The sequence below is a fragment of the Lytechinus variegatus genome, chromosome 6, assembly GCF_018143015.1.
Source record: "Lytechinus variegatus isolate NC3 chromosome 6, Lvar_3.0, whole genome shotgun sequence".
In the NCBI taxonomy this organism is placed as follows: Eukaryota; Metazoa; Echinodermata; class Echinoidea; order Temnopleuroida; family Toxopneustidae; genus Lytechinus; species Lytechinus variegatus.
In genome coordinates this window covers 46408447-46432190 of record NC_054745.1, presented here as the reverse complement: position 1 = coordinate 46432190, position 23744 = coordinate 46408447, and the positions used below count along the sequence as shown (strand labels likewise).

The 23744-nt window shown below is 36.1% G+C and overlaps 1 protein-coding gene across 1 annotated transcript in view; it reads left to right on the top strand.

Annotated features, from left to right (window-relative positions):
• The first annotated feature begins 21398 nt into the window (after window positions 1–21398).
• Window positions 21399–23744, top strand: part of LOC121417543 — a 28275-nt gene continuing 25929 nt past the window's right edge. Inside the window, exon 1 of the mRNA XM_041611272.1 lies at window positions 21399–21628. Coding sequence (XP_041467206.1) covers window positions 21545–21628 — 84 coding nt within the window. The 5' untranslated portion in view covers window positions 21399–21544. The remainder of the gene's footprint in view (window positions 21629–23744) is intronic.

Below are 23744 nucleotides of genomic sequence, written 5' to 3'. Positions count from 1 at the left end.
TTGTATTTTGATAGTTTTTATTGCAATAAAATCCAATATATATAAGATATATAATGACGTCAACATCTAACGTTCTAGAAAATTCACAACACAATATTTTCTCGAATATTTAAATTAAGCTTTTTATTTCAACATTATTTGTTTAGCGTTTTCAAAAATGTTAATGGAATTTATTCGCAGGTTTATTGTTTTGATGTTTTCATAAAATCATATTGAAAAATTTCAAGACAATCTTTACTTCACTTTGAAAGTATTGATTACATGATGAAAACAAAATGTTTTGAAAAATATTATTACAATGTGATTAAAGTAATATCAAACGTTCTAGAAAGTCATGATGAAATGTTTTTACAATATTATAAGGATGGACCATCTTTTATGTTTCTATGCGTTCTAATAATAACGTTTGTTATCCATTTTATTTGTAAATGAACCAATTTACAAAATCTGGTTGCAATATAGTCTCATGTGAATAGTGAAAACAGTAATTGTGACGATGATACAACGTTGGAATCTAAATGAGTTTGATCCTGGGTTGTTTGGACTACGTTATGCCAATGTTGGGAAAACATGCCAATTTGGGTAAAACGTTATGCCAATGTTGGGAAAACATGCCAATTTGGGGAAAACGTTAGGCCAATGTTGGGAAAACATGCCAATTTGGGGAAAACGTTATGCCAATGTTGGGAAAACATGCCAATTTGGGGAAAACGTTATGCCAATATTGGGAAAACATGCCAATTTGGGGAAAACATGCCAATTTGGGGAAAACGTTATGCCAATGTTGGGAAAACATGCCAATTTGGGGAAAACGTTATGCCAATATTGGGAAAACATGCCAATTTGGGGAAAACGTTATGCCAATGTTGGGAAAACATGCCAATTTGGGGAAAACGTTATGCCAATATTGGGAAAATATGCCAATTTGGGGAAAACGTTATGCCAATGTTAGGAAAACATGCCAATTTGGGGAAAACGTTATGCCAAAGTTAGGAAAACATGTCAATTTGGGGAAAACGTTATGCCAATGTTAGGAAAACATGCCAATTTGGGGAAAACGTTATGCCAATGTTGGGAAAACATGCCAATTTGGGGAAAACGTTATGCCAATGTTGGGAAAACATGCCAATTTGGGTAAAACGTTATGCCAATGTTGGGAAAACATGCCAATTTGGGGAAAACGTTATGCCAATGTTGGGAAAACATGCCAATTTGGGGAAAACGTTATGCCAATGTTAGGAAAACATGCCAATTTGGGGAAAACGTTTGGTCATCTGGACATGATTTAGAAGTCTGAGAACAGTGAATGGCTAAACTTATAGCTTATATAGATATAACAATTAACGTGATTATATTTACATACTTCTTTAACCATCAAAAGTTTCACAAAGCTTTGTAGCTTGATTACCATAGCATTTTCATAAAAATGATTAATTCAAAGGTGACATTTTAAAGGTTAGATTAACCGTAATTTGCCAAGTATTGAAAAGTCGTCATATAAATAGGAATCAATGGCAGGATTTTGGTGGATAGATGCAGGATATGATAGGTTACGATAGGAATAGGATAAGATGGTATGGGTTGTGGGATTGAGTTTTAAAGATAAACTTACCTTGAAACCAAATAAGGTTTGAAAACATTCACTTGAAACATCAGTAAAAAAAAAAAACAGAATCCATGACACATGCTCCGGCGACGATTGCTCCGGTGACAAATGCTCCCCAAAATGCGACATTTGCTCCGCGACATTTGCTCCGAGGACAGTTGCTCCGCCGACAATTGCTTCGCCGATATTTGCTCCGCTGATTGTTGCTCCGCCGACAGTTGCTCCGCCGACAATTGCTCCGCCGACAGTTGCTCCGCCGACAGGTATTCCGCCGACACTTGCTCCGCCGACAATTGCTCCACATTTAGCGATAAATGCTCCGGCGACAAATGCTACCCGAACGACACATGCTCGGGCGACAATTGCTCCGCCAATATTTGCTCCGCCGACAATTGCTCCGCCAACATTTGCTCCAACGACAATTGCTCTGCATTTAGGGACAAATGCTCCTATGATAGTAGCTCCGCCGAAAATGCCAATCCACCGGAAAATTATTGTTCATTTTGTAAAAATAACAACGATTCTTCTCCAAAGCCGTATGGTCATTTTTATTATTTTATATATTTTTAATATTCCTAATTGAATTGCTTAGCGGAAAGAAATAGTTTTGCTCCAATTAAATTTCCCATCACAGCTTTGATCTCGATTATTTCTCCCTTTCTTTCCCTGAAACCACCTTCTCCCCCGTCCCTCTCTCTTCCTCTTTTAAATTTGTTTTTTTTCTCTCTCTCTACATTCCTAGTAACTTCTATTCCTATTCCTTTTACACTCTTTCCCTTCTATCTCTTTCTTCTCGCTCTAATGCTATTTTGGTCTGTTTACATTGTTTTTCTTAGCCCTCTATAATGGAATTGAAAACTAATAAAGTTTTACAATCTTGTTGGAAAGGTGTTTCCTGTCACTTTCACTTCAATTTCCTTTTATTATTTTTTACCCTTCAATTATGTGCAGTGTGAAAAAACTCTACTCTTAAAAAATAGTTTTTACAGACTTGCTGAGGACGTGTCTTGGAGCCATTCAAAGAATGGGCATTTTTTCATCACGCTGAACTACTGCAACAAAATGATATGTTAAAATACCACATACAATAACAAATGACAATGAACGACATTTTAAAAGAAAAAAATCACTTTCTTTTACAAAGTTATTTTACGACATAATGTCAAAACCTAGCCAACACAGTTTATAAAACAAAATAGAAAACAGGGTCGCAAATCATTTAAAATATGACAAAGTAAAAAAAATAGAAAGCATATACAGCCAAAACTAGAACTCATCACGCTATGCCAAATGCTTGTAAAAATTCTTGCAAAAATAAAAGATATGAAGTGTAAGTACATGGGTGTAAAACTACCAAAAATAAATTTTGCATATAACATGTATAAGTACAAATATCGGTGTAGCAACTGTCGGCGGAGCAATTGTCGACGGAGCAAATATTGGCGGAGCAGTCGTCGCCGGAGCATGTGTCGTTGGGTAGCATTTGTCGCCGGAGCATTTGTCACTAAATGTGGAGCAATTGTCGGTGGAGCAACTGTTGGCGGAGTAACTGTCAGCGGAGCAACTGTCGGCCGAGCAATTGTCGGCAGAGCGAATGTCGGCGGAGCAAATGTCGGCGGAGCAACTGTCGAGGAGCAAATGTCGCGGAACAAATGTCGCATTTTGGGTAGCATTTGTCACCAGAGCAATTGTCGCCGGAGCAAGTGTCGGGTTACCAAAAATCTATTTGCGAAATTTTGTTAACATTATTTAAATAGCATTTTTAGAACATTAAACGTAAACAGTACTTTAATGTTTCCCCCCCAAATAATTATATAAAATGTTTGGTTTCAGAAATTGATTAAAAATGTTTTCAGAACATTAACTTAAAAACATCAGAAAGATATCAATTATTGATATTATCAAAATACATTGGGAAAGTATGTTTAAAAGTTTTGACAATGGAATTGGTCAAGCTTACCACCTTTATGTTATTTGTTGTGTGCCTGGATCTTTGTGAACATGGTGAAACAAATGCAATATGTGAACGTCACTACACGTTATATGTGCATTACAACAGCGCTAATGTCCCTATCAGTTCTGATGAGAACATTTCTCACAGTCACTATGGTCAAAGAATCTCTTATTATTCAAACTCCACTGCAACTTTTCAGTTACGCCTTTCTGGTGATATTCACCCGAATCCTGGCCCGCAAAACTGTAAAGATACCAAGCAAAACATTCACTGTGCCCTTCTAAATGCCCGTAATATAGTGAACAAGACGCTTGAGTTACAAACATTGGTTGCTACTGATCTTTATCACAGAAACATGGTTGAGCGAGTGCATACTTGATGGTGAAATATTTACTCCTGAATATCAAATTTTCAGGAGAGACAGAAACCGTAATGGAGGAGGAGTTCTTTTGACCCGAACTCAAAATTTTGCGAACTATTGTGGACGCAAATCTCTCTTCTTAGTAGCCAAGGCAAAATTTTGTTTGGAACTTTGTACAGACCTCCATCCTCCAATCCAAAAGGTTTCTGCGAGGCACTGACATCTTCACTAAATAGGATTGCTCCTCATATTCACATATTCAAAGCTATCATCCTAACGGGTGATTTCAATCTACAAATCTCCATTGATACAGATGGGGATTGTTCAGCGCTCAATAATCTGTCGAAAGAAGTCTTGAATATTACCTCCTCTTTCGGATTATTTCAGCTTGTGAAATTCCCTACCAGAAGAGGAAATACCTGCAACCAACGTGATTCTATCCTTGATTTAGTATTTTGCAATGATGAAGATCTTATTGCAAACATCTGCCCTGGTCCAGGCATCGGAAAGAGTGATCATGATTCAGTTCAGTTTGATATTACCCTCTGTGCTGTAACAAAATCACTCCCTCGCTCGTTTTGGCAATTTCACAAGGCAGACAAACATGATTTTCAAAGGTCAATTCAATCGATTCCCTGGGATTTGTTTATCGATGAAAATGATACAGATACCACTTGGGATAACTTTACTATGCTATTGCATGCGGCTGTCAAAGATGTTGTTCCCTCGGCCCAAGCAAAAGGTAGGCGACGCAAGCCATGGATCACCGCAGATATCGTCCATCTCTCCCGAAAAAAGAAACGTGCATACCGCAAAGCCATTTCTAACAAACACAATATCACATTGTGGGAGAAGTTTCAAAAACTGAACAAGGATATTATTAGACTTACTAAACTATCCTATAATGACTATCTGCAATCTCTAGCTTTGAATTCGGCTCGTGATCCTAAAAGATTCTGGTCATTTGTTAACGCTCAAAGAAAGAAATCTAATGTCTCATGCTTCTCATACAATAATGTTTTGGTTGAATCTATTTCAATGATTGCACAGGCTTTCAATAATCATTTCGTAGGAAACTTCTCCACGCCACAGTTAGAAACTTGGAATGATGATTATGATTCTTGTACGTCCCACTTTGGAATGACTCCTTTGAAAGATTTTGAAATAGACGAGTGTGAGGTTTTTAAAGAAATAGTACAATTGAAAGTCAATAAGCCCCCTGGCCCTGATGGCATTTCCCCCAACTTTCTTAAAATTGGTGATACTGCTATCACTCCAATCCTTACGAAAGTTTTTAATCTAAGCCTGAAGCTTGGATGTGTACCCAGGTCATGGAAGCAAGCTTATGTGACTCCGCTCCACAAGAGTGGTGACCGTAAGAAGATCGAAAACTATCGACCAATTTCACTTTGCTCTGTTCCATGTAAGATACTTGAACGGCTTATTGTTGCCAAGCTTCTAAATCACTCACAAACTTACAAGATTATTCCTGATTCCCAGCATGGTTTCCTCCCAAAGCGCTCATCCTCAACACAAGCTGTTACTCTCCATTCTAATTGGGCAAAGGCTTTGGACCAGTCTAAACCCCCAAGAATTGATGCAATTTTTTTGGACTGGTCCAAAGCCTTCGACAAGGTCAACCATTTCAAACTAGTCCAAAAGTTGCATGACTATGGAATTTGTGGAAAATTGCTTTGTTGGATACGTTCTTTCCTCTCAGATCGGCAACAGTGTGTATTGTTTGAAGGGATAAAATCGGAGTGGATAGCAGTTCCCTCCGGTGTACCACAAGACTCCGTTATAGGACCGATCCTATTTAATTACTTTACTGCTGAATTACCGAACACTGTCTCCTCCCCCCTCCCCAATATGCCGATGACACGGTCTTGTATCGGGAAATCTATACCCCTGATGACTCTAAATTGTTGCAAACAGACCTGAATAATATACTTTTATGGTGCATTAACAATGACATGGTCCTGAATTCATCCAAATGTAAAGTTATGCATATAACTAGGTCCCGCAAACCAGTGACCACTGTTTACTTCCTTGGAGAAAAGCAGCTAGACAAAGTTGAGTCCTATAAATATCTTGGACTCAAACATGCACGAGATCTGAGTTGGAAAGACCACATTCAACATGTTGTTAACAGATGTTCAATGCTTTGTGGTTTTATTCGCCGTACAGTGAAATCTAGAAATGCCACAGTTCTCACAAAACTATTCTGCTCATTATGCAGACCTGTAATTGAGTATGGTATTCCAACATGGCTCCCCCATCAGAAAAACCATATCAGTGCCATTGAAGGTGTGCAAAGGCGTTTCACTAGATTTTGTGTCCCGTACGAAGTTGCCAATTCCTTATCTTACACGGAACGCCTATCCCTCCTAAACACACCCCCTCTCTATAATAGACTCGTTTACCTGTCAATGTATTTTGTAATAAAGTGCCTACATAGACATTATGACATGCCTACTTCTCTGTTACCAATCCCAAGCCATAGACGAACTCACACCCTCGTCTTCAATCATCAACTCGCACGATCAAATTGTTTAAGATTTACTTGTTTCCATGTTTTTCCCAGATTCTGGGAGCATCTATCAGAGGCAGACAGAGACTTGTGTGTAGGAACCAACGTTTTCCCCTTCCTCAATGTGTTACGGAATTTCCTCTTTGAATTACCTCCCCTCGTAGAAGCATATTAATTGTTAGTACCCATACCCTAATAACGCTAGAACCATTTTTAATTTGTAGTCTCACGCAGTATAAAAATTGTGATCCCTTCTAAAGTCTTCCTAGCATGTCTTAGATTTGTTATTTGTTACTTTTTTACATTTAATAATTCACACTCTTGTTTGTACTTTGATTAACTATTTGGTTTCCTAATTATTAGCCATACATGTATTTCAATCAACTGAAATTCTATTACACCTTCATATAATTAATTAATTACCATTCCCCTTTTCGTGTAAAACTCTCAACTTAGTTCATATCACATCAGACCATTGCTTTGAATGTGTGTTTCATTTATGAGTAATTGATTTTCTAATGCTTTGCCATACTTTCCCATTCGTCATATTGTTTATTTTTTTTCTGTTACACATAAATTTATTTACCTTCCTTTATATGGTAGCTTAAATTCAGTTGATATCTAAGAAGTCGTTTCCCTGAATATACATGTATTTTGGGTATGAATCTTGATTGTTTTTTAATCATTATTTGTTATATACTTACTATGCTGGGGTTTTTTTTATTTAAACCCGCACATAACCGTGACAAATGTCATACACAACAATTCATTTCAGACTCTCAAAACTCAATAAATTGACCTACCATCTCTGTCTCTAATTTGATAAATGACTAATTTCTGATTTGACCTAATCTGCATTTTATCTATTTTTTCTTAAGTATTAATTTGATAACCTTGTTTTTTTCCATTCATATTACAATGAAGGTTAATTTATATAGAAGTATTATAATTACATGTTGAATTTATTGCTATTTTGTGTTATTCCATGTAGACACCAGCCAATGTGGAGAACCTCTCGACAGAATTTTCAATTCTTTTAGGTGATCCCCAGGCATTGGCTGGTGCTCAATTTTACATTTCTGTTGTAATGTTTCTATTGCTGTCATGTTTTCTTACCTGGAAATGAAATAAATAAATAAATAAATAAAAAATGTTTTTATTTATGTTGCAGTTAAACGTTAGGAAAAAGTCTTATAGCAATGAGAAAACCATCCCTTTTTATATGATTTTAACGTTTCCCTAAAATATTTTCATGATGTTTGACCAAATATCTTTATATTTTGTCATCGTTTTTGTGTTAGCTGGGTTGTGTCCTACCATAGGGAACATTTTGGTAATTTACCAATATGTGCAAGCTAAAAAGGCTGTTAAATTTTTCAATATGCACAAAAAAGGGAGATAGAAAAAAAACATGAGGAAAACCGTTCATCAACGGTTTGGGGTTTTTTTTCGTCAAAACTTTGATTTTACATACTTCATTCCTGACGCTAATTAATGATAAGCGACCGTTTCTGTATGAAATCACAAATTCAGAATCAATTTTTTCTCAATATATTTTTTAAATTTCCTTTTCCAAATCCGAAAACCCGGATTATTAGATAATAACCTGATTGTCATCAACAATGAGATATTAAGAGGCGTAGAAAACTCAATGGACCCAAAGGTAAAGGCTAAGAAATTCTACAAATGATACGAGGTAGGAAGTCCCGTTTCAAGAAATTATGAAGCACCCTTTTTCAACCAAATTTAGAACGCATTCAACAGTATTGCACATTTTGTTTTTTTTATTGTGCAAAGAAGTCCAAAGTTCAATTTTCCTTTTTGGGGCAAAATATGGGTTTTTTGTGCATGTATTTGCCCTTGAATAGCTGATTTGTAACAGGGTGTGATCATAGAACAAAATGGCTATACATTCCAATGAAGCACTGTGGCCACGATGTTGCTCTTTTATAATACAGGTATGTGGTGTATCTTATTTCACGGGTATTATTTAGTGTAAGCAGTGAAGTTATATGTGCTTTAATTGTTCGCAAGAAGTACTCGTATCTTCACGCGCTCCTTTCTTAAATGTCGCTACAGACAGCTATATTCAATTCCGGTAACATTAATATATCTTTTGAAAATTCTAAGTGGTTGAAAAAGATATCGGTCGAACAGGACTGAGTCAATAAATGTATTTAAATTGTTTAATGAACCAACTCCTCCTACTACTTCTACTACTACTTCTACTACTACTTCTACTACTACTACTACTACTACTACTACTACTACTACTACTACTACTACTACTACTACTATACTACTACTACTACTACTACTACTACTACTACTACTACTACTACTACTACTACTACTACTATACTACTACTACTACTACTACTACTACTACTACTGTACTACTACTACTACTACTACTACTACTACTACTACTACTACTATACTACTACTACTACTACTACTACTACTACTACTACTACTAATACTAATACTACTTCTACTACTACTATACTACTACTACTATCACTGCTACTATACTCCTACTTCTCCTATAACTACTACGACTACTACTAATGCTTCTACTACTACCATCACTACTACTGTTGTTACAACTACTACTTCTACTACTACACTGTAAAAATGAAGCGCTAATTTAGCACTTAAAGTACTTCTATAGTGATTGTACTACGAGTGCTGATTTTCAAGTTCAAATTACCCAACAATTAAATTTTGAAAACAAGTTGATTTTTTTGGAAGCGGTAGTCGTAATAGTCACTTTTAAGCTTTATTCTTAATAATAATAACAATTTACACAGTTTAGTCAGGCAGCATATGTCATGATTAACCGCCTACTTTGACAAATTGGAACAACAAATGGAACAACTTTCATCTTGGTGACAAATTTCTAATGGTCATCTTGACCATATTATTGGTCAATTTTTAAATTGCCCAAATTCTGTCGAGTGACACATCTAAGTGTCTGTCTTGTTCTACTGAATAAGAAAATATACACAAACATATATGGATATGTGCGCAATATGAATACCTCTGTTTTCATTTAAAATCAAGAGAAAATATTCCTCAACCTGTTCATTCTGTAAAAGAGACCCTGAAACAATTGTACCCATTTTTCTGATTGTCCGGTGTTAACATTGTCTGGGACGATCTTTTATCTGTAATAAACCCAAAACAACATTCGAATTTCATTTAGATCTTTGTAAAGGTATTTGATATTCAAAGTGATAATTCTTTAAAATTCATGTTCCTTGCTTTCAAGTTCAATGTTCACTCATGTAAATTTAATAACAAAACCCCCAATAGTGTGGAATTCAAAGCTCGTATCATAGCCATCGAGGGTATTAAATATTGTTTGGCGAAGGAAATGGTAACTTACATGTACATTTAACAAAAATGGAGATTAGATCTTTAATTTGTCTTATATATCTGTCTCTTCAAATTTATATGTATAATACGACAAATTATAAGATCAAATCTCCAACAATTGCTGCTATGTTTAAATATGTAAATACTTTTAGATTGTTGATTCGTTTGATTTATATTGTAATTTATTATTTGATCAATAATAATTAAAAGGAAAAAAAAAAGAACTTTAAAGCTTTTTTCCTTTTTTTGTTTACCCAGATTGATAATATTCAATAACTGCAGTTGATGAAAGGAAGAAGAGGAGAAACGCAATTTTCATTGACGACGACTTACAGGAATGACATTTAAGTTGGACGATTTTAACGAATATATTTCCAAAATTGACAAAATGAAAGGCCTTTCAAAAAAGGGACATTCAATAACATAAATAAAGATAAACATCAATATGTTTTCAGCATGCTAAATGTTTAAGGTGCAATTGAAATCAACAGACGGAGCACAAGGTTTTACTTTGCACTGTTCAATGTCATCATCATCATCTTGTAGACGTACTAGCTTTAGAAATACCAGGGACGATTATAAACGTGACAATGTTCACTTTGGACAGGCAGGCCGACTGGATATCCTGACGTTTAAAAGATGCATTGTAGCTTCAAAAGTACACTCTCTGTTGGAACTATTGATAGGTTTTCTGTATTTGGATATATCTAGTACGTATGTTTTCTAATAATTATTCAATTAAGCAAATTGAATGAGAACTTTATAAAGTAACAGAATTAGTCTTTATGTTTGCCTTTTTTTTACGAATCAAACTGATGGTCTAACCTTACCATTGATCTCTATTTTACCATTGTTCTCGAAAATGGAGTTGATACATTTTTACTCTGTTTTGATACTTGCCACATTCTTTATACCATGCTCCACGATTAACTTGTTAGAAGGAGATCCAGCGACCCTTTCATTCGAGTATCCATGTAATAGTACGGAGGTCACGTTACAACATGGATACAAAACCCCGTTCTACAGATCAACAAGCTCAGAATCTTTATTGACTCCTGATCAAGAAGGTCGGTACACTGTGAAAAAGAATGATAGTGTTGGTACCTGTTCATTGCTTCTGACTATCAGTCAGGTGAAACGGAGTGATGCAGGAACATTCATATGTCAAGTATACAGAGACAGTGAGCTGCTACCAGAATATCCGAGAATTGGCCTCAATATAGATTACCCACCCGGTAAGCCATCCTGTCAAGTAAGCGAAGGCCATGTCCTAGAAGGGTGGAGCGCCATATCATGCACAGCTTCTGTTGGGAGTCTTCCAGGCCAGATTGGCTGTTTCCAAGATGGAGTTCTGTCACCGCCTGTCCTTGACTCTACTCAAACTAACCATATTTTAAAGCATGTATTTTGGGTAAGACACACCTATCCGGTATTTTGCTGTTCGTTCAGATCGGCCTTTCCTACAGGAATTTGTGATTGCAAGAATTTTGTCAAGGTTCCTGATGAAAATGGACTTTTCGATACAACTGCAGAACCGTGCACAATCATCACTTCTACATATCATTCGTCTTCTTCTTCTTACAACAACCAAAATATCTACAGCACCGGAACATTATTTCTTACAACCCAGGAAACATTCTACCCGCATACACCTTTCTACTGGATTTCTGGATTAGCCATTGGTCTAGTTTCATTAATTTCTTTAGTTCTCTGTATTGCTTTGGTCTACTATTTCAGAGCTTTCAAACAATTAGCGAGATTGAGGCAAAGTTCACCAGAATCTTTTCGTTTAGAACCCTATGAGCACAAATAGACATGAAAGCACACTCAAATATACATAATGACAGCCCAGCAATCAACGTTTCATTCTTTATTTCATTTCAGGTAAATGTCACTTTGTGCATTAGGCCTATGTGAATGATTAATATTAGATTAGATATGGTATAACAGTACTATATGTGACCTGCCACCCAAAAATCAACAATGAGTCGCCAGGAAAGGTTCTATGTAAATAGCCAAAATCATTTTTATTTAAAAAAATGGTAGAAAAGTAGAAAATTTTTTTTTTTGTTCCTACACTGTCAAAACTTAAGATTAAATACATGACGAGAAAAAAAAATCGTTCTAGTTTATGATCAGGCCTGAACCTGTGTCAGGTTCTGTTTCTTCCACGTTGGGATTCCGCTTTGCCTTCAAATCCACATTTTCCCCGATCAGCCGTACAAAGCTCAATAAGTGTATACATCTTAGAGGGGAAGTTTACCCTGAAAAAAATCATCTCATTGTAAAAATAACAGAAACATATAATAAACAGTATTGCCTCAGTTTTGAGAAAATCCCATCAAAGAATAAAAAAGATATCAGAATTCTAATCATGTGATTTGTGACGTCATATGCGAACAAATTTCGTACATATCGTATGGTAAAAAAAATCAATGAAATATAATTTTTTTTAGAAAACTGAAGATGGTTTTTACTGTACCCTCAGTACACAAATTATTTCACACCCGTTCCTAAAAAAATAAATTACCACGAACCACTAAAAGGTGATATGTATGCATTTTATATTACATAACATATGTGACAGCTGCTCGTTTATGACGTCATAAATCCAAAAGTTAAAATTCTAACAATTTTCTTAATCTTTAATGAATTTTCCTCAGACCCTAACCAATATTTTTTGAATTATTTTTTTTCTGCTATTTTAACAAAAAACTTTTCTTCAGGGTGAAATTTTCCTTTAACTCACGAACAGTCTCATATAGCGTAAATATATAATGTGAGCGCGAAGCGCGAGCTGATACTTTGTAATATAGAAACCTGAAAAGGGAACCTTTTTAAGAATGACTGCATTGGCTCTTAAAAATCTATTTCACCACAGAAATAATGCGACTGCGAAGTGCGATGTGAAAATTTTTAATATTCTGACCTTAAATCTGGAATAGTTTAAACATATTTTTAATAGTGAGCAAAGTACTTGTCCACAAAGCGCAAGCTGATTTTTTTTTCGATTTAGACCTAAGACCTAAAAATGGGGCATTATAAGTAGTTTCGGTATTTTCTTTTATAACAGGACCTTAGTGATCATCACAAAACCAAATTTGGTATCCAAAGTAAACAATCAAAAAAGCTCATATTCATGGAATAGACAATATGCTCATGGAGTCATGGAGTCATGGTGATGGTATTTTGGCAGCAAGGAGTCTAACTTTTCCCCAAATTTTACAGAAAATGCACACTGAAAACTTAATTTTGCATATTTTTTTTGGCAAATCCTTCTTTTGATATTTTTTCGGTCACTCAGCACGCAGGCATGTAAAAGCACATTATAGCGCCGGACGGCAAGAAAACGCCAGAAAAAAAAATATTCGACAGATATGGTGATGTTAAAATATGTATCTCTAAATGTATTTTGACGATATTTCTATCTCAAAATACTTTGTTCATATACTCTATCAGGCCAGTATAGCAAATTTTCAGCTCGGGCATCGCGCTCCAATGTTTCTTTAGTGAGATACGTGTCGCATTCATGTTTGTAATAAAAATTATCAGGTAAATTGTGACCAGTATACCCCGAAGCCAACAATAAGTCGCGCAAAATGATTTAAAAAAAATGTACTTTTAAGAGTTATAAAATGCACATCCTACATTTTAAAGATACATAACTTGTCAAATTTACTTAACAATAGCCCACAAGTGTAATATATGAATGCAGACAAAAATAAGGATAGCTTTCAAAAGAATGGACATTACGAGGGCTGAAGTTCTTGGTTTACTCAGACATGAGATATGCATCCTGTGAAGTCTCGGTGAATGTTCCAACCAATTCGAGAAAAAAAACACACGATAAATCTTGTTTTCGATTTATGTTTAGAACTTTAGACAATGAAAAGAAGAAAAATCACCTTTCTTCAGATAAGCTTTTTTGTTTGTTTTCCTTTTGAAAACCAATTAACTATTTTGAAAATTTACAGAGAACCTTCCTTGTCGACTTTTTTCCGATTTAAATTTGTGGTGACTGTTCACATATGACCCTTTTGAGATCAGAATCAATGAGAATTCTATTAGCAATCGCTTAGCGCGAATAATATGTATTTATCCAGTAGAACACGATTAATATCAAAAAGAAAATGTATTGCTGGACTAGCTCTGAAATAGTTCAAAGATTACATTCTTGGACGTAGTCAATGTACATTTGTTAATGTAGTTAAATCATCCTTTGATAATATCGTTTGTGAAATTCCTCAGGGAAACAATATTGGTCCCTTCTCTCTGTGCTGTATAGCGATGATCTGAGAGGTATTCTTAGTAAAGATAAAGTGTTCCTTTATGACACGTGAACACCCTTGTTGATAACCTTAAAGGACAAGTCTACCCCAACAAAAAGTTGATTTGAATAAAAAGAGAAAAATCCTACAAGCAAAACACTAGAAATTTCATCAAAATCGGATGTAAAATTAGAAAGTTATGACAACTATAACTTTTGCTTGATTTCACAAAACAGTTATATGCACATCCCCTTCAGTATGCAAAAGAGGGAACTGATGACATCATTCAATATTTCTTTTGTATTCTTTATATGAAATATTTTATTTTTCTCCTCATTGTCCTGTGATTCAAAGTTTTAATTCTCCCTGAACATGTGGAATTACCATTACCATAACACGTAATTGTTAATTTAAGTTGGACCTTGCTGTCAAATCTGTAAATATTGAAATATTGCATAATCTAAACAATAAAAAGCAAAATAAATAAATAATAAATCAAATCCAAGATGTCCGACAGATGCCATCTTGAAAACATAAATTTAAACCCCTTGCCCGAAAATGATGAGTAATACCTCTTTTTCGGGGGTTTGGGTGTGTAGAATTCATTTCTGTTATCTATTTCGCAATATAAGGTCATTCATCAAGATAGCCGTCATGCAGGTCGACGTTAATTTGATAAATGAACTTTTGAACCCGTTGCCCAATACCTCCTTTAATGGGTTTCTGTTATTAATATAGGATATCTTTGGCCCGTATTCACAAAGGTGGACTAAAGTTATACCCCGGGTATAACTTTAGTCCACCTTTGTGAATTCGGGCCAAAGTCTAATTCTAGATGGCCGCCGGATAATATCATGAAAACCTGAGCATTATAACCATTTATTCCAGAAAAAATAACAGCTCATTATACGATATTTAATTCTTCTCAAACAAGTGCAAGCAGGTTTGAGAAGTTTTCTTGATCCCCACTCGTCCCTTCCTTCACTTTCTGATCGAAACAAGGCTCAAAAACCCACTGCCCTGGCGGATCAAGGGGGGGGGGCAAGCCGGCCCATGCCTATGAGACGAACAATTAAAATCATTAGAGGAATGGTCCAGGCTAGATATATTCATATCTCAATAAATAGGGTTAAATCCACAAAGCAAAATGCTGAAAAATTAGAGCAAAATCGGGTAACAAAATAACAAAGTTATTGACAAAGATTTGCAGTATTCCGGTGAGCTGTAGGCATGTCTTTATTAATATTTTTTAGGTGGGCTGATGATGTCATATCCCCACTTGTTCTTTTATATTTTATTATATGAAATTTTGTTTAAACAATATATTTTCTACCAAGAGCTAAAACAACTGGATTGACTACTGAGTAAGTGCATTTAGTTATTTATTGCCGCAACTCATTTCATCATCACGGAGACACATCATTTACAAACATGTATGAGATAATGAAATATTGATGATTTCATGTATTAACAACAGAAAAAAAACGAAAATGGGGATGTGACATCATCATCAATTTTATTCTGTTTATTCAGATATAAATATTTTTAGCCTGGACCATTCCTTTAAACAGAGTGTGACACACCTTTTTTAATATGATTTTTTTGTGTGCTTTATTTTGCTGTTCAATTTTTTTTCGTGGATGAAATGCCCTTATAATTGGTTGAAAACTCGTTTTATTTTTGCTTGTCCAATTTTTCCTCGGGCACATGCAGCACTCAGATATGTAGATGCCACAAAAAGCACGTGTCCTGTACCGACACACTGTAACTGTTCTGGTAAAGTGGAATGCTACAGTTCATATACTGACTGTCAAAATGTCAAATAAAATGACGAAAGTGTCGAGATAGAGATAGAAGATATCGAGGAAGAGGTTTTGAGCATTGTTTAGATCAGGAATTGACGGAAACGAGGAAGAAATACCTTAAGGACGAGTTTGATTAGCGTGAATTAATTCTATACACCCAAACCCCTATTCATTGCTCATCATTCTAGGGCAAAATGATTCAGCCGTTCATTTCTCAAGATGGCGTCTGGCGGCCAGCTTCGATTTGAACTAAAGATGACGTTATATAGCGAAAATGATAATAGAAATTGATGCTAAACACCCCAATCCCCTAAAATGGGGTATTACTCATCATTATGGGAAATGGGAAGAGGTTAAAAAGTTAAGCTTTTAAAGATTTTTTTTCTGGCGGCCATTTTAAATTCATGCAAATTAGCAAAGTTGCCGTTAGGGCAATGAAGCTGACTTTGTGAGGTGCGATCTTCAGGCAACTGATAAAACTTGTCAGTATCACTGAACAATGCTTATGCACACACATAGTGGGTGCAGGACACTATAGGTAACCGGTGCGCGCTGAGTTACTCCACGATGGATGGTTGATCGATTAATCAATAATGAAAGGAGATGCCACAGAATTGATTATAATAAAGATTATAAATATAAAGACTACATCGTTAGTATTGGTGATGTTACTGCATTATACAATGTACGTGCATGGTGATTACAGAAAATCGTCTTTGAAATTGCATAACTTGAACTTGTTTTGGTGGCGGCATTTGGAAACGAGTTTGGGGCTCCGTAACACAAATGTTTGCGATGGATTGCAAACATGAAAGAACCGCACTCAGAGGCGTCGCCCCACCATGAAAATATTGGGGGGGGGGGCAAACATATCGTTTTGCCCCCCCCAATAATTCCGCTGATTTGTAAAATAATATAAAATTGTAATGTTACACAGAAATCAGCAAGCGTGTTTGAGATACCAACTCGTTCTTATTCAAGATTGTGCTCAAAATGTCCGCTTTTTAGATTGGAATATAAAAAATTTCAGCTCGCGCTTCGCGCTCGCATCATTTATTTAGCAAAAACCCATACTTGACATGATTAAATAGGTGAATAGAATTTCCCGTTTACAGTTCTAAACGTCAACAGAACTCCCGCTTCGATTTGCAATAATCTTTTGTTGGGTATATATCTTGTTCTTTATAAAACAACGTCCATTAAACTGTCTTTTTTCAGATCGAAATATCAAAATTTTCAGCTCGCGCTCCGCGCTCGCGTCTACTGTTCTTTAGTTTTTGGTACCCATCTTAGTCATTTGTATCAAAAATGCTTAGAATATCAAGCTTTCAGGTCAGAATATAAAGAAATTTCAGCTCGTTCTCGGCACTCGCATTATCTGTGTAGTGAGATACATGCATCTATCCTCATATATATATATATATATATATATATTATTATTACTCCGGCTTTAGCTGAGCTGCCTAGGCGCTCAAAGCATTCAAGGAATTTCTTCCTACCGGGTGCCAATTCACCTCACCTGGGTTGAGTGCATATATTATACAAATATACCAGGCTTTGAGTAAGTATATAGCGGGAATTATTCATCCGAGGTTGGACTGGCATTACTATTTTTCCCGAGGGGCGAAGCCCCGAGGGGAAAATAGTAATTTGGCCAGTACAACCGAGGATAAATAATTCCCTCTATACTTTCGAAATAAAGGCCTGGTATATTTGTTTCATATCTTACATTTAATAATTGAATAAGGCAGAACAATAGTTTATCTACTCTTGTACACGTAGTTTTGATTGTTAAATAATAAATTTATCATGTATAATTATATTTCTAATTAGAATGTTATAATGTATGTATGCGCATGTTATTCATTATGTCATTTGCTTAGTTTTATGTTATGGTGAGAAAAAAATGGTTACACTTGTATTTACTTTTTTATTGAAATGTGGAAATAAATGCAAAAAAAAATGATGATGTGATGATGATGCACATCATTTCTTAGCGCCGTATATCTGTCGGAGGCGCATTTTTAGAGGAGCCAGCCAATCTGGGTAGCCTAGAAGGGCGCGCACACAGAACTGTGACCCGCAGCCAGCGGGCTCTCTCCTCCCGATATAACTGATTGGGGGAGTACAGGTGTACCGCTAAACCTGGGTTTTCCCCCTACTCTTATACGAATAGTGCAGTGGGTTCTTAACGTGCAAAGGTGGTGACTCTCCTCTACACGGGGCCTCTATTTAACGTCTTATCCAAGGGACGGAGTGTTCTCCACTGTAACATAGCCTGCATCTATGAAACAGGGGAGAGACGTTTACACAAAACGCACTGGCTTCAGTTAACCGCCTGGGGTGGACTCGAACCCACGATCTTTAGGTCGACAAGCAGACGAGTTACCGGCTGAGCCAACTTCGCTCTCAATCAAATCAATATTAATCAGGCCTATCTAGTCTACGATGTTGTGATACGTAGTGTGACAACACTCTCATACTAATAACTTATTCCCAATTTCCCCTTTTCGCTGAAACATGAATAAGTCAGCATATTACAAAGTTGGGAGAGACAAAATTGGCAGTAGAAAAAAATACGGATGGAGACGAAGTGGTATTCCACCGCATTCCACCGCACACCTTACGACCCAACTGGTCGGCGACTTGCTTGCGACTGAGTGAGGGGAGATGAATCGCAAGGCAGTCATAAGACTCGACACCGCACACCTTGCGATCCGATCTGCGACTCACGCATGCGCTTTTTGTTTTTTGGCATAGCATCTGATAAATTGCGCTTACTGCGTATGTATGCGACTCTGCTGTCTGATTGGCTGGAGGTTGGATTGAGCTTGCGATCCAGTCATAAGGATTCGACATGTCAAATCCTTCTGATTTTCCTTGCGACTGAACTGTGACGTCACATTTCCCTTCACCATGTCGCAAGCCAGTCGGCGACAGGTTGGGTCGTAAGGTGTGCGGTGGGTGGCCTTTAGAATGATATATGACAGACCATCACTTTGTAGATTACTTCTTTCAATTTATTCATTGAAAATTAATACAATCATGATATTGGCAGTGCGCAACTAATCATCCATTACCGATTAATTTTAGTGAAGACTGGAGCGAGACTTTTCCGACCTGTTTAAAAGTAAAGTGCGAAAAGAACAAAGCATTTCCTTTGTCATTGTTATTCCGTTAAGCTTTATTTAGCGTGACAAAAAACTCATTTCGAAATTCACTTAAGCCGAGGTGGTCAATGAATACCATGTCATGCCCTGATCACTTGGGTACACTCATTATAATTATCGTTATAGTACCCTCATACGTTCTGACGATCGCTTTTTTATTCGACATTAATAGTACAGTGGATAATGCCATGGTCACATTTATTCTACGGTGGCCTTACGGCGAGTCGAAAACAGCCGTTTTAACATTTTTTTTTGTCCAACTACATATAGGTGGTTTGAATAAAAATTGATAAAACGGCTGTTTTCGAATCGCCGTACGGCCGCCGTAGAACAAATGTGACCATGGTATGAGTGAATAGGCTTCTGCTCAGTTGTACACTTTGAACACCATTTTTTTTTAGAAAACAGACTTTTGCCAAAAGGCAGCTTTCGAAATATCTCTAGCCGTTATCCGAGAATATATTCACATTTTATACATACCTTTAAGAATCCATTGTAGGCCTGTTTTATTGTCACTTAGTCTAATACTAGTTTACTAGTTCGTCTAATCCTCACTTGGTCTATTAGTCATTCGGTCTGTATTGCAGGTAGTCGAATTTCCATTTCGGCTAATTTCCAGATAGTCTAACATTCATTTCGTCGACATGCCACTTGGTCTAATTTTCATTTGGGATAATGATTTGTTGGGATATCATGCATACCGTTTATTCATGTTATTTGTTTTCTTTTTCGAACCTGAACACAGAAGACATTTAATATTGCATTGTATGTCCGCTTTAGGCCTTATATGTAGAGACTGAATGAGAAGGGATAGGAAAGGGAAAAATGTAAGAACAAGCGAAAAAATAAATCAAGAGGAAATGAGAATGATGATGATGATGAAGAAGTTGATAATTATAAGAAGAAAAAAAGAAGAAGAAAGAGAGGAGGAAGAAGAAAATGAGGGAAAAGAAGAAGAAGAAGAAGGAGTACACAATAAAGAATGCCTGCTCATAAAGCGCGGCTTGGGGTGGAAGGGCTTTGCCCCCCCCTCCTCCTATTAAAAAAGAGAGAGAAAGGGAAGAGAAAAGAAAAGAGGAACGAAAAAGAAGGAGGAGAAGGACAAGGAAAGAAAGGAAGGGGAGAGAGAGACAAATAAGAAATTGTAGGGAGAGGGGAGACAAGGGAAGAAAAAAAGAAGATGGAAAGAAAGAAGGGAAAGAAGAGAAAAAAAGATAAAAAGGGAAATGGAGACTGAGAGAGAAAAATTAAGGAAAGAACAAAAGAAGAAAAGGGAGAGAGGGAAAATGAGAGAGAATACAAAAGAGAGAGGGAGTGGAAAAGAAGGTTAAAAGAAAGAAGGGGAGAGAAAAGGAAGGGGAAAGAGAAGAAAACAGGAGGAAAAAGAAAACGAAAAATAGAAGGGGAAAGGAAACAAAAAGATAGAAAAAGGAATGTCACTGAGAGTCAGACAAAGAGGCATCATCAGTCACAAGACAAATCACAGACACAGAGACAATTGCTACACTTCGACAAAGACCTCTTCAAAATAATATTCAATAATGGCAATCGACAAATGGGGAATCTGATTTTGGTTTTGCCTTTCGTTTCGTATAATATCGAAGCTGGAGGAAGATCTTTTTAATTATATCTAGTCTGTTTATCTCCTGTTTTGTGAAGACTTCGAATCAATACCTAGATATTAGAATCTGTTTGAAAAACGACACAAAAAAGAGCCTTGATGCCGGGCATGAATATGGCTTGTATGGTGTGGTTTGTTGCAATTTCTTCGCCCTTTGCCTTGGTTTGACCTATAAATTTATATCACTCTAGAGATATATTTGAATAAGATCACTTACTTAAAACAATACTATTGAATGTTGTGTGTCAATTTCAGCTGCAGTATGTCAGAAGTTGGGACATCTGGGAATGGCAATGGCAAGGTGTGTCTCTTATTCACCAATAATACATAATTTACTTTCATATATTTATTTTTTTTGCTATTTTAATGGTATTTTAAGCTCGTTAGAAACAGTAAAGTACCTACACTGTGGTTTAGAATTTCGCGCGAAACGTGTTACCACATTGAGAGCGTTCCCATAGCAACAAGATTGCTTTACATGAAGTGATTTTAAAAACTACTTTCGGGTGATCAAAATATGGGAACGCTAGCAAAGCGATCTTTCATACTGGATTCCTGAACCGGTTTACAGTGAACTAGTTTAGACAGCGTAATGAGAACGGGGTCATAGTAGCAACAAGAATTATGCACACGAACCAATATCTAATGTCCCCGATGTTGTGGATGCGAAAACTCCGGACAAAACAGACAAATGAGAGATAGGGCAATTTCATAACAAGAGCGCTACGTTCTTTGAAGATCATGCAAAGCGTACACCTCGGAAATTTAACATTACTGTCTAAAAAATAAATAGAATGATATTTTTCATCAATGTAGCAAGATCTTTATGAGCTTCATCACAATTAGATATGCCACGTCAGAGAAGAAACAGAGTCGCTCAAGCCCAGGAGGTGAGGAGAAATGAAGTCCATGGATTGATAAAGTGTATTAAGGTAAGCAAATTAATACACGTTTTTCAATCTTAGCCGACAATCGTTGCTATTAATCAAGTAGTTTCATTATCTCCAGGGTGGTAAATACATTCTAAAAAATAATGGGTAAAAATGATCAATGAGGGCAATTATGTGTCCACCCAACATTGACCATTTTTATTTATCTATAGGGTGATGAAACTTTTACCCATTCCAAATTAGTTGCTGCTTATTTCTTTAATCTTACTGGACAATATGCCCTAGATAAATTGCTGCCTACAATTGGTTGGACACATAATTGCCCTCGTGTCGGTTGAAATTTTACAATGTACAAGATGGAAAGGGTACAAGGCTTCTGATTTAGTTTAGCTTTTGAAAGTTTGAAGATTAAAATCTCGCCCGTTTGTAACGCTCTATAGTGACATAATAATGTATACACATGATTGTAACATCACATACCCCTTTCTAAGTGCCAGCCCCCCTTCATTATGTGCAAACGAACTATAGGAGTTCTTATAAACACGTTTTATTGGTTAATAAAATACAATATTCATCTAACAGCGTTACGATGTGCAGGTGCATAGACAGTAATTCAGAAAACATGAATCTCCATAGTGATAGTTGAGGTTTGTTCCACATACAATTTGCCCCTCCCCTCGTTCAAATATTAAGAAATCTAATATCGAACTATTAGAATAATCATGAAATAAAAAAAGATCAGGGTAAAAAGTCGTAATCTTAGTTGTCTGTTGAGTGGATGCATGTGTAATAAAAGGACGTTATCATCATTCCTATATTAATAATATTAATAATAAAATAATAATAATAACACTAGTAATAATACCATTAATACTCCTTATAAAATTAACAATGAATATTATTACTACTATTATTACCATCATCATTATGATTTAACATTGGTACTACTGACACCATATTTTTTTTTTTGGCGTTCAATGAATAAGGGAGGCAGCAACGTTGATCTGGTGCTGCACGCGTTGGCTGCCGGATCCACGATCTACAGTGTGTATAAAAAACGGGACAGTTTCGAAAAGTCTATGAAAATATGTTTCAAATTATGATCTTATTTTTGTAATGCCATTAAAAAATAGTTTCGTTCATGCTTGAGCAAACATGGATGTTTTTTGTTTGTGGTTAAAAAGAAAGCTTGCTCCAAAATGGCAGAAATGATAAATATGATGTTCGGATTTCTTGCTAATCAGCAGACTTGCTCCAAACCTTTTCATTATCTTTGCCATAATTTTCAAATTATCCGGTCAAAATTAGTTTTCAAATCTATTTATTTGTTTGAATTGTTCTGTTGTTTCTTTTTAATATGTTCTCTTTTAGCTTTGAATATTCCTTCTATAAGCAAAAACATTTTTTTCAACCGAAGTATGGGAGAGTGTGCATTTTTTTCGGTGCCAGGTAAAAATGGCAGAGGTAAAAATGGCAGAGGTAAAAATGGCAGAGGTAAAAATGGCAGAGGTAATAATGGCAGAGGTAATAATGGCAGAGGTAATAATGGCAAAGGTAAAAATGGCAGAGGAAAAAATGGCAGAGGTAAAAATGGCAGAGGTAAAAATGGCAGAGGTAAATTGGCAGAGGTAAAAATGGCAAAGGTAAAAATGGCAGAGGTAAAAATGGCAGAGGTAAAAATGGCAGAGGTAAAAATGGCAGAGGTAATAATGGCAGAGGTAATAATGGCAAAGGTAAAAATGGCAAAGGAAAAAATGGCAGAGGTAAAATTGGCAGAGGTAAAAATGGCAGAGGTAAAAATGGCAGAGGTAATAATGGCAAAGGTAAAAATGGCAGAGGTAAAAATGGCAGAGGTAAAAATGGCAGAGGTAATAATGGCAGAGGTAAAAATGGCAGAGGTAAAATTGGCAGAGGTAAAAATGGCAGAGGTAAAGATGATTAAAATAGGCTACATTATGATTATCATCTTGTCGACGAAATGGGCTATAAAAACTGATTAAACATTATGTTGTTTTTCGTCATTTAAGATCTATACTCTGTCATTTATATAACTAAACTCAAGCATTTTCTTGCCAAAATGATTTCAATTAGTGACTGCATGATGAAAGGATCTTAAGCTCGTAAGCCGAACAACGCTTTACATACAAACCCAACGATT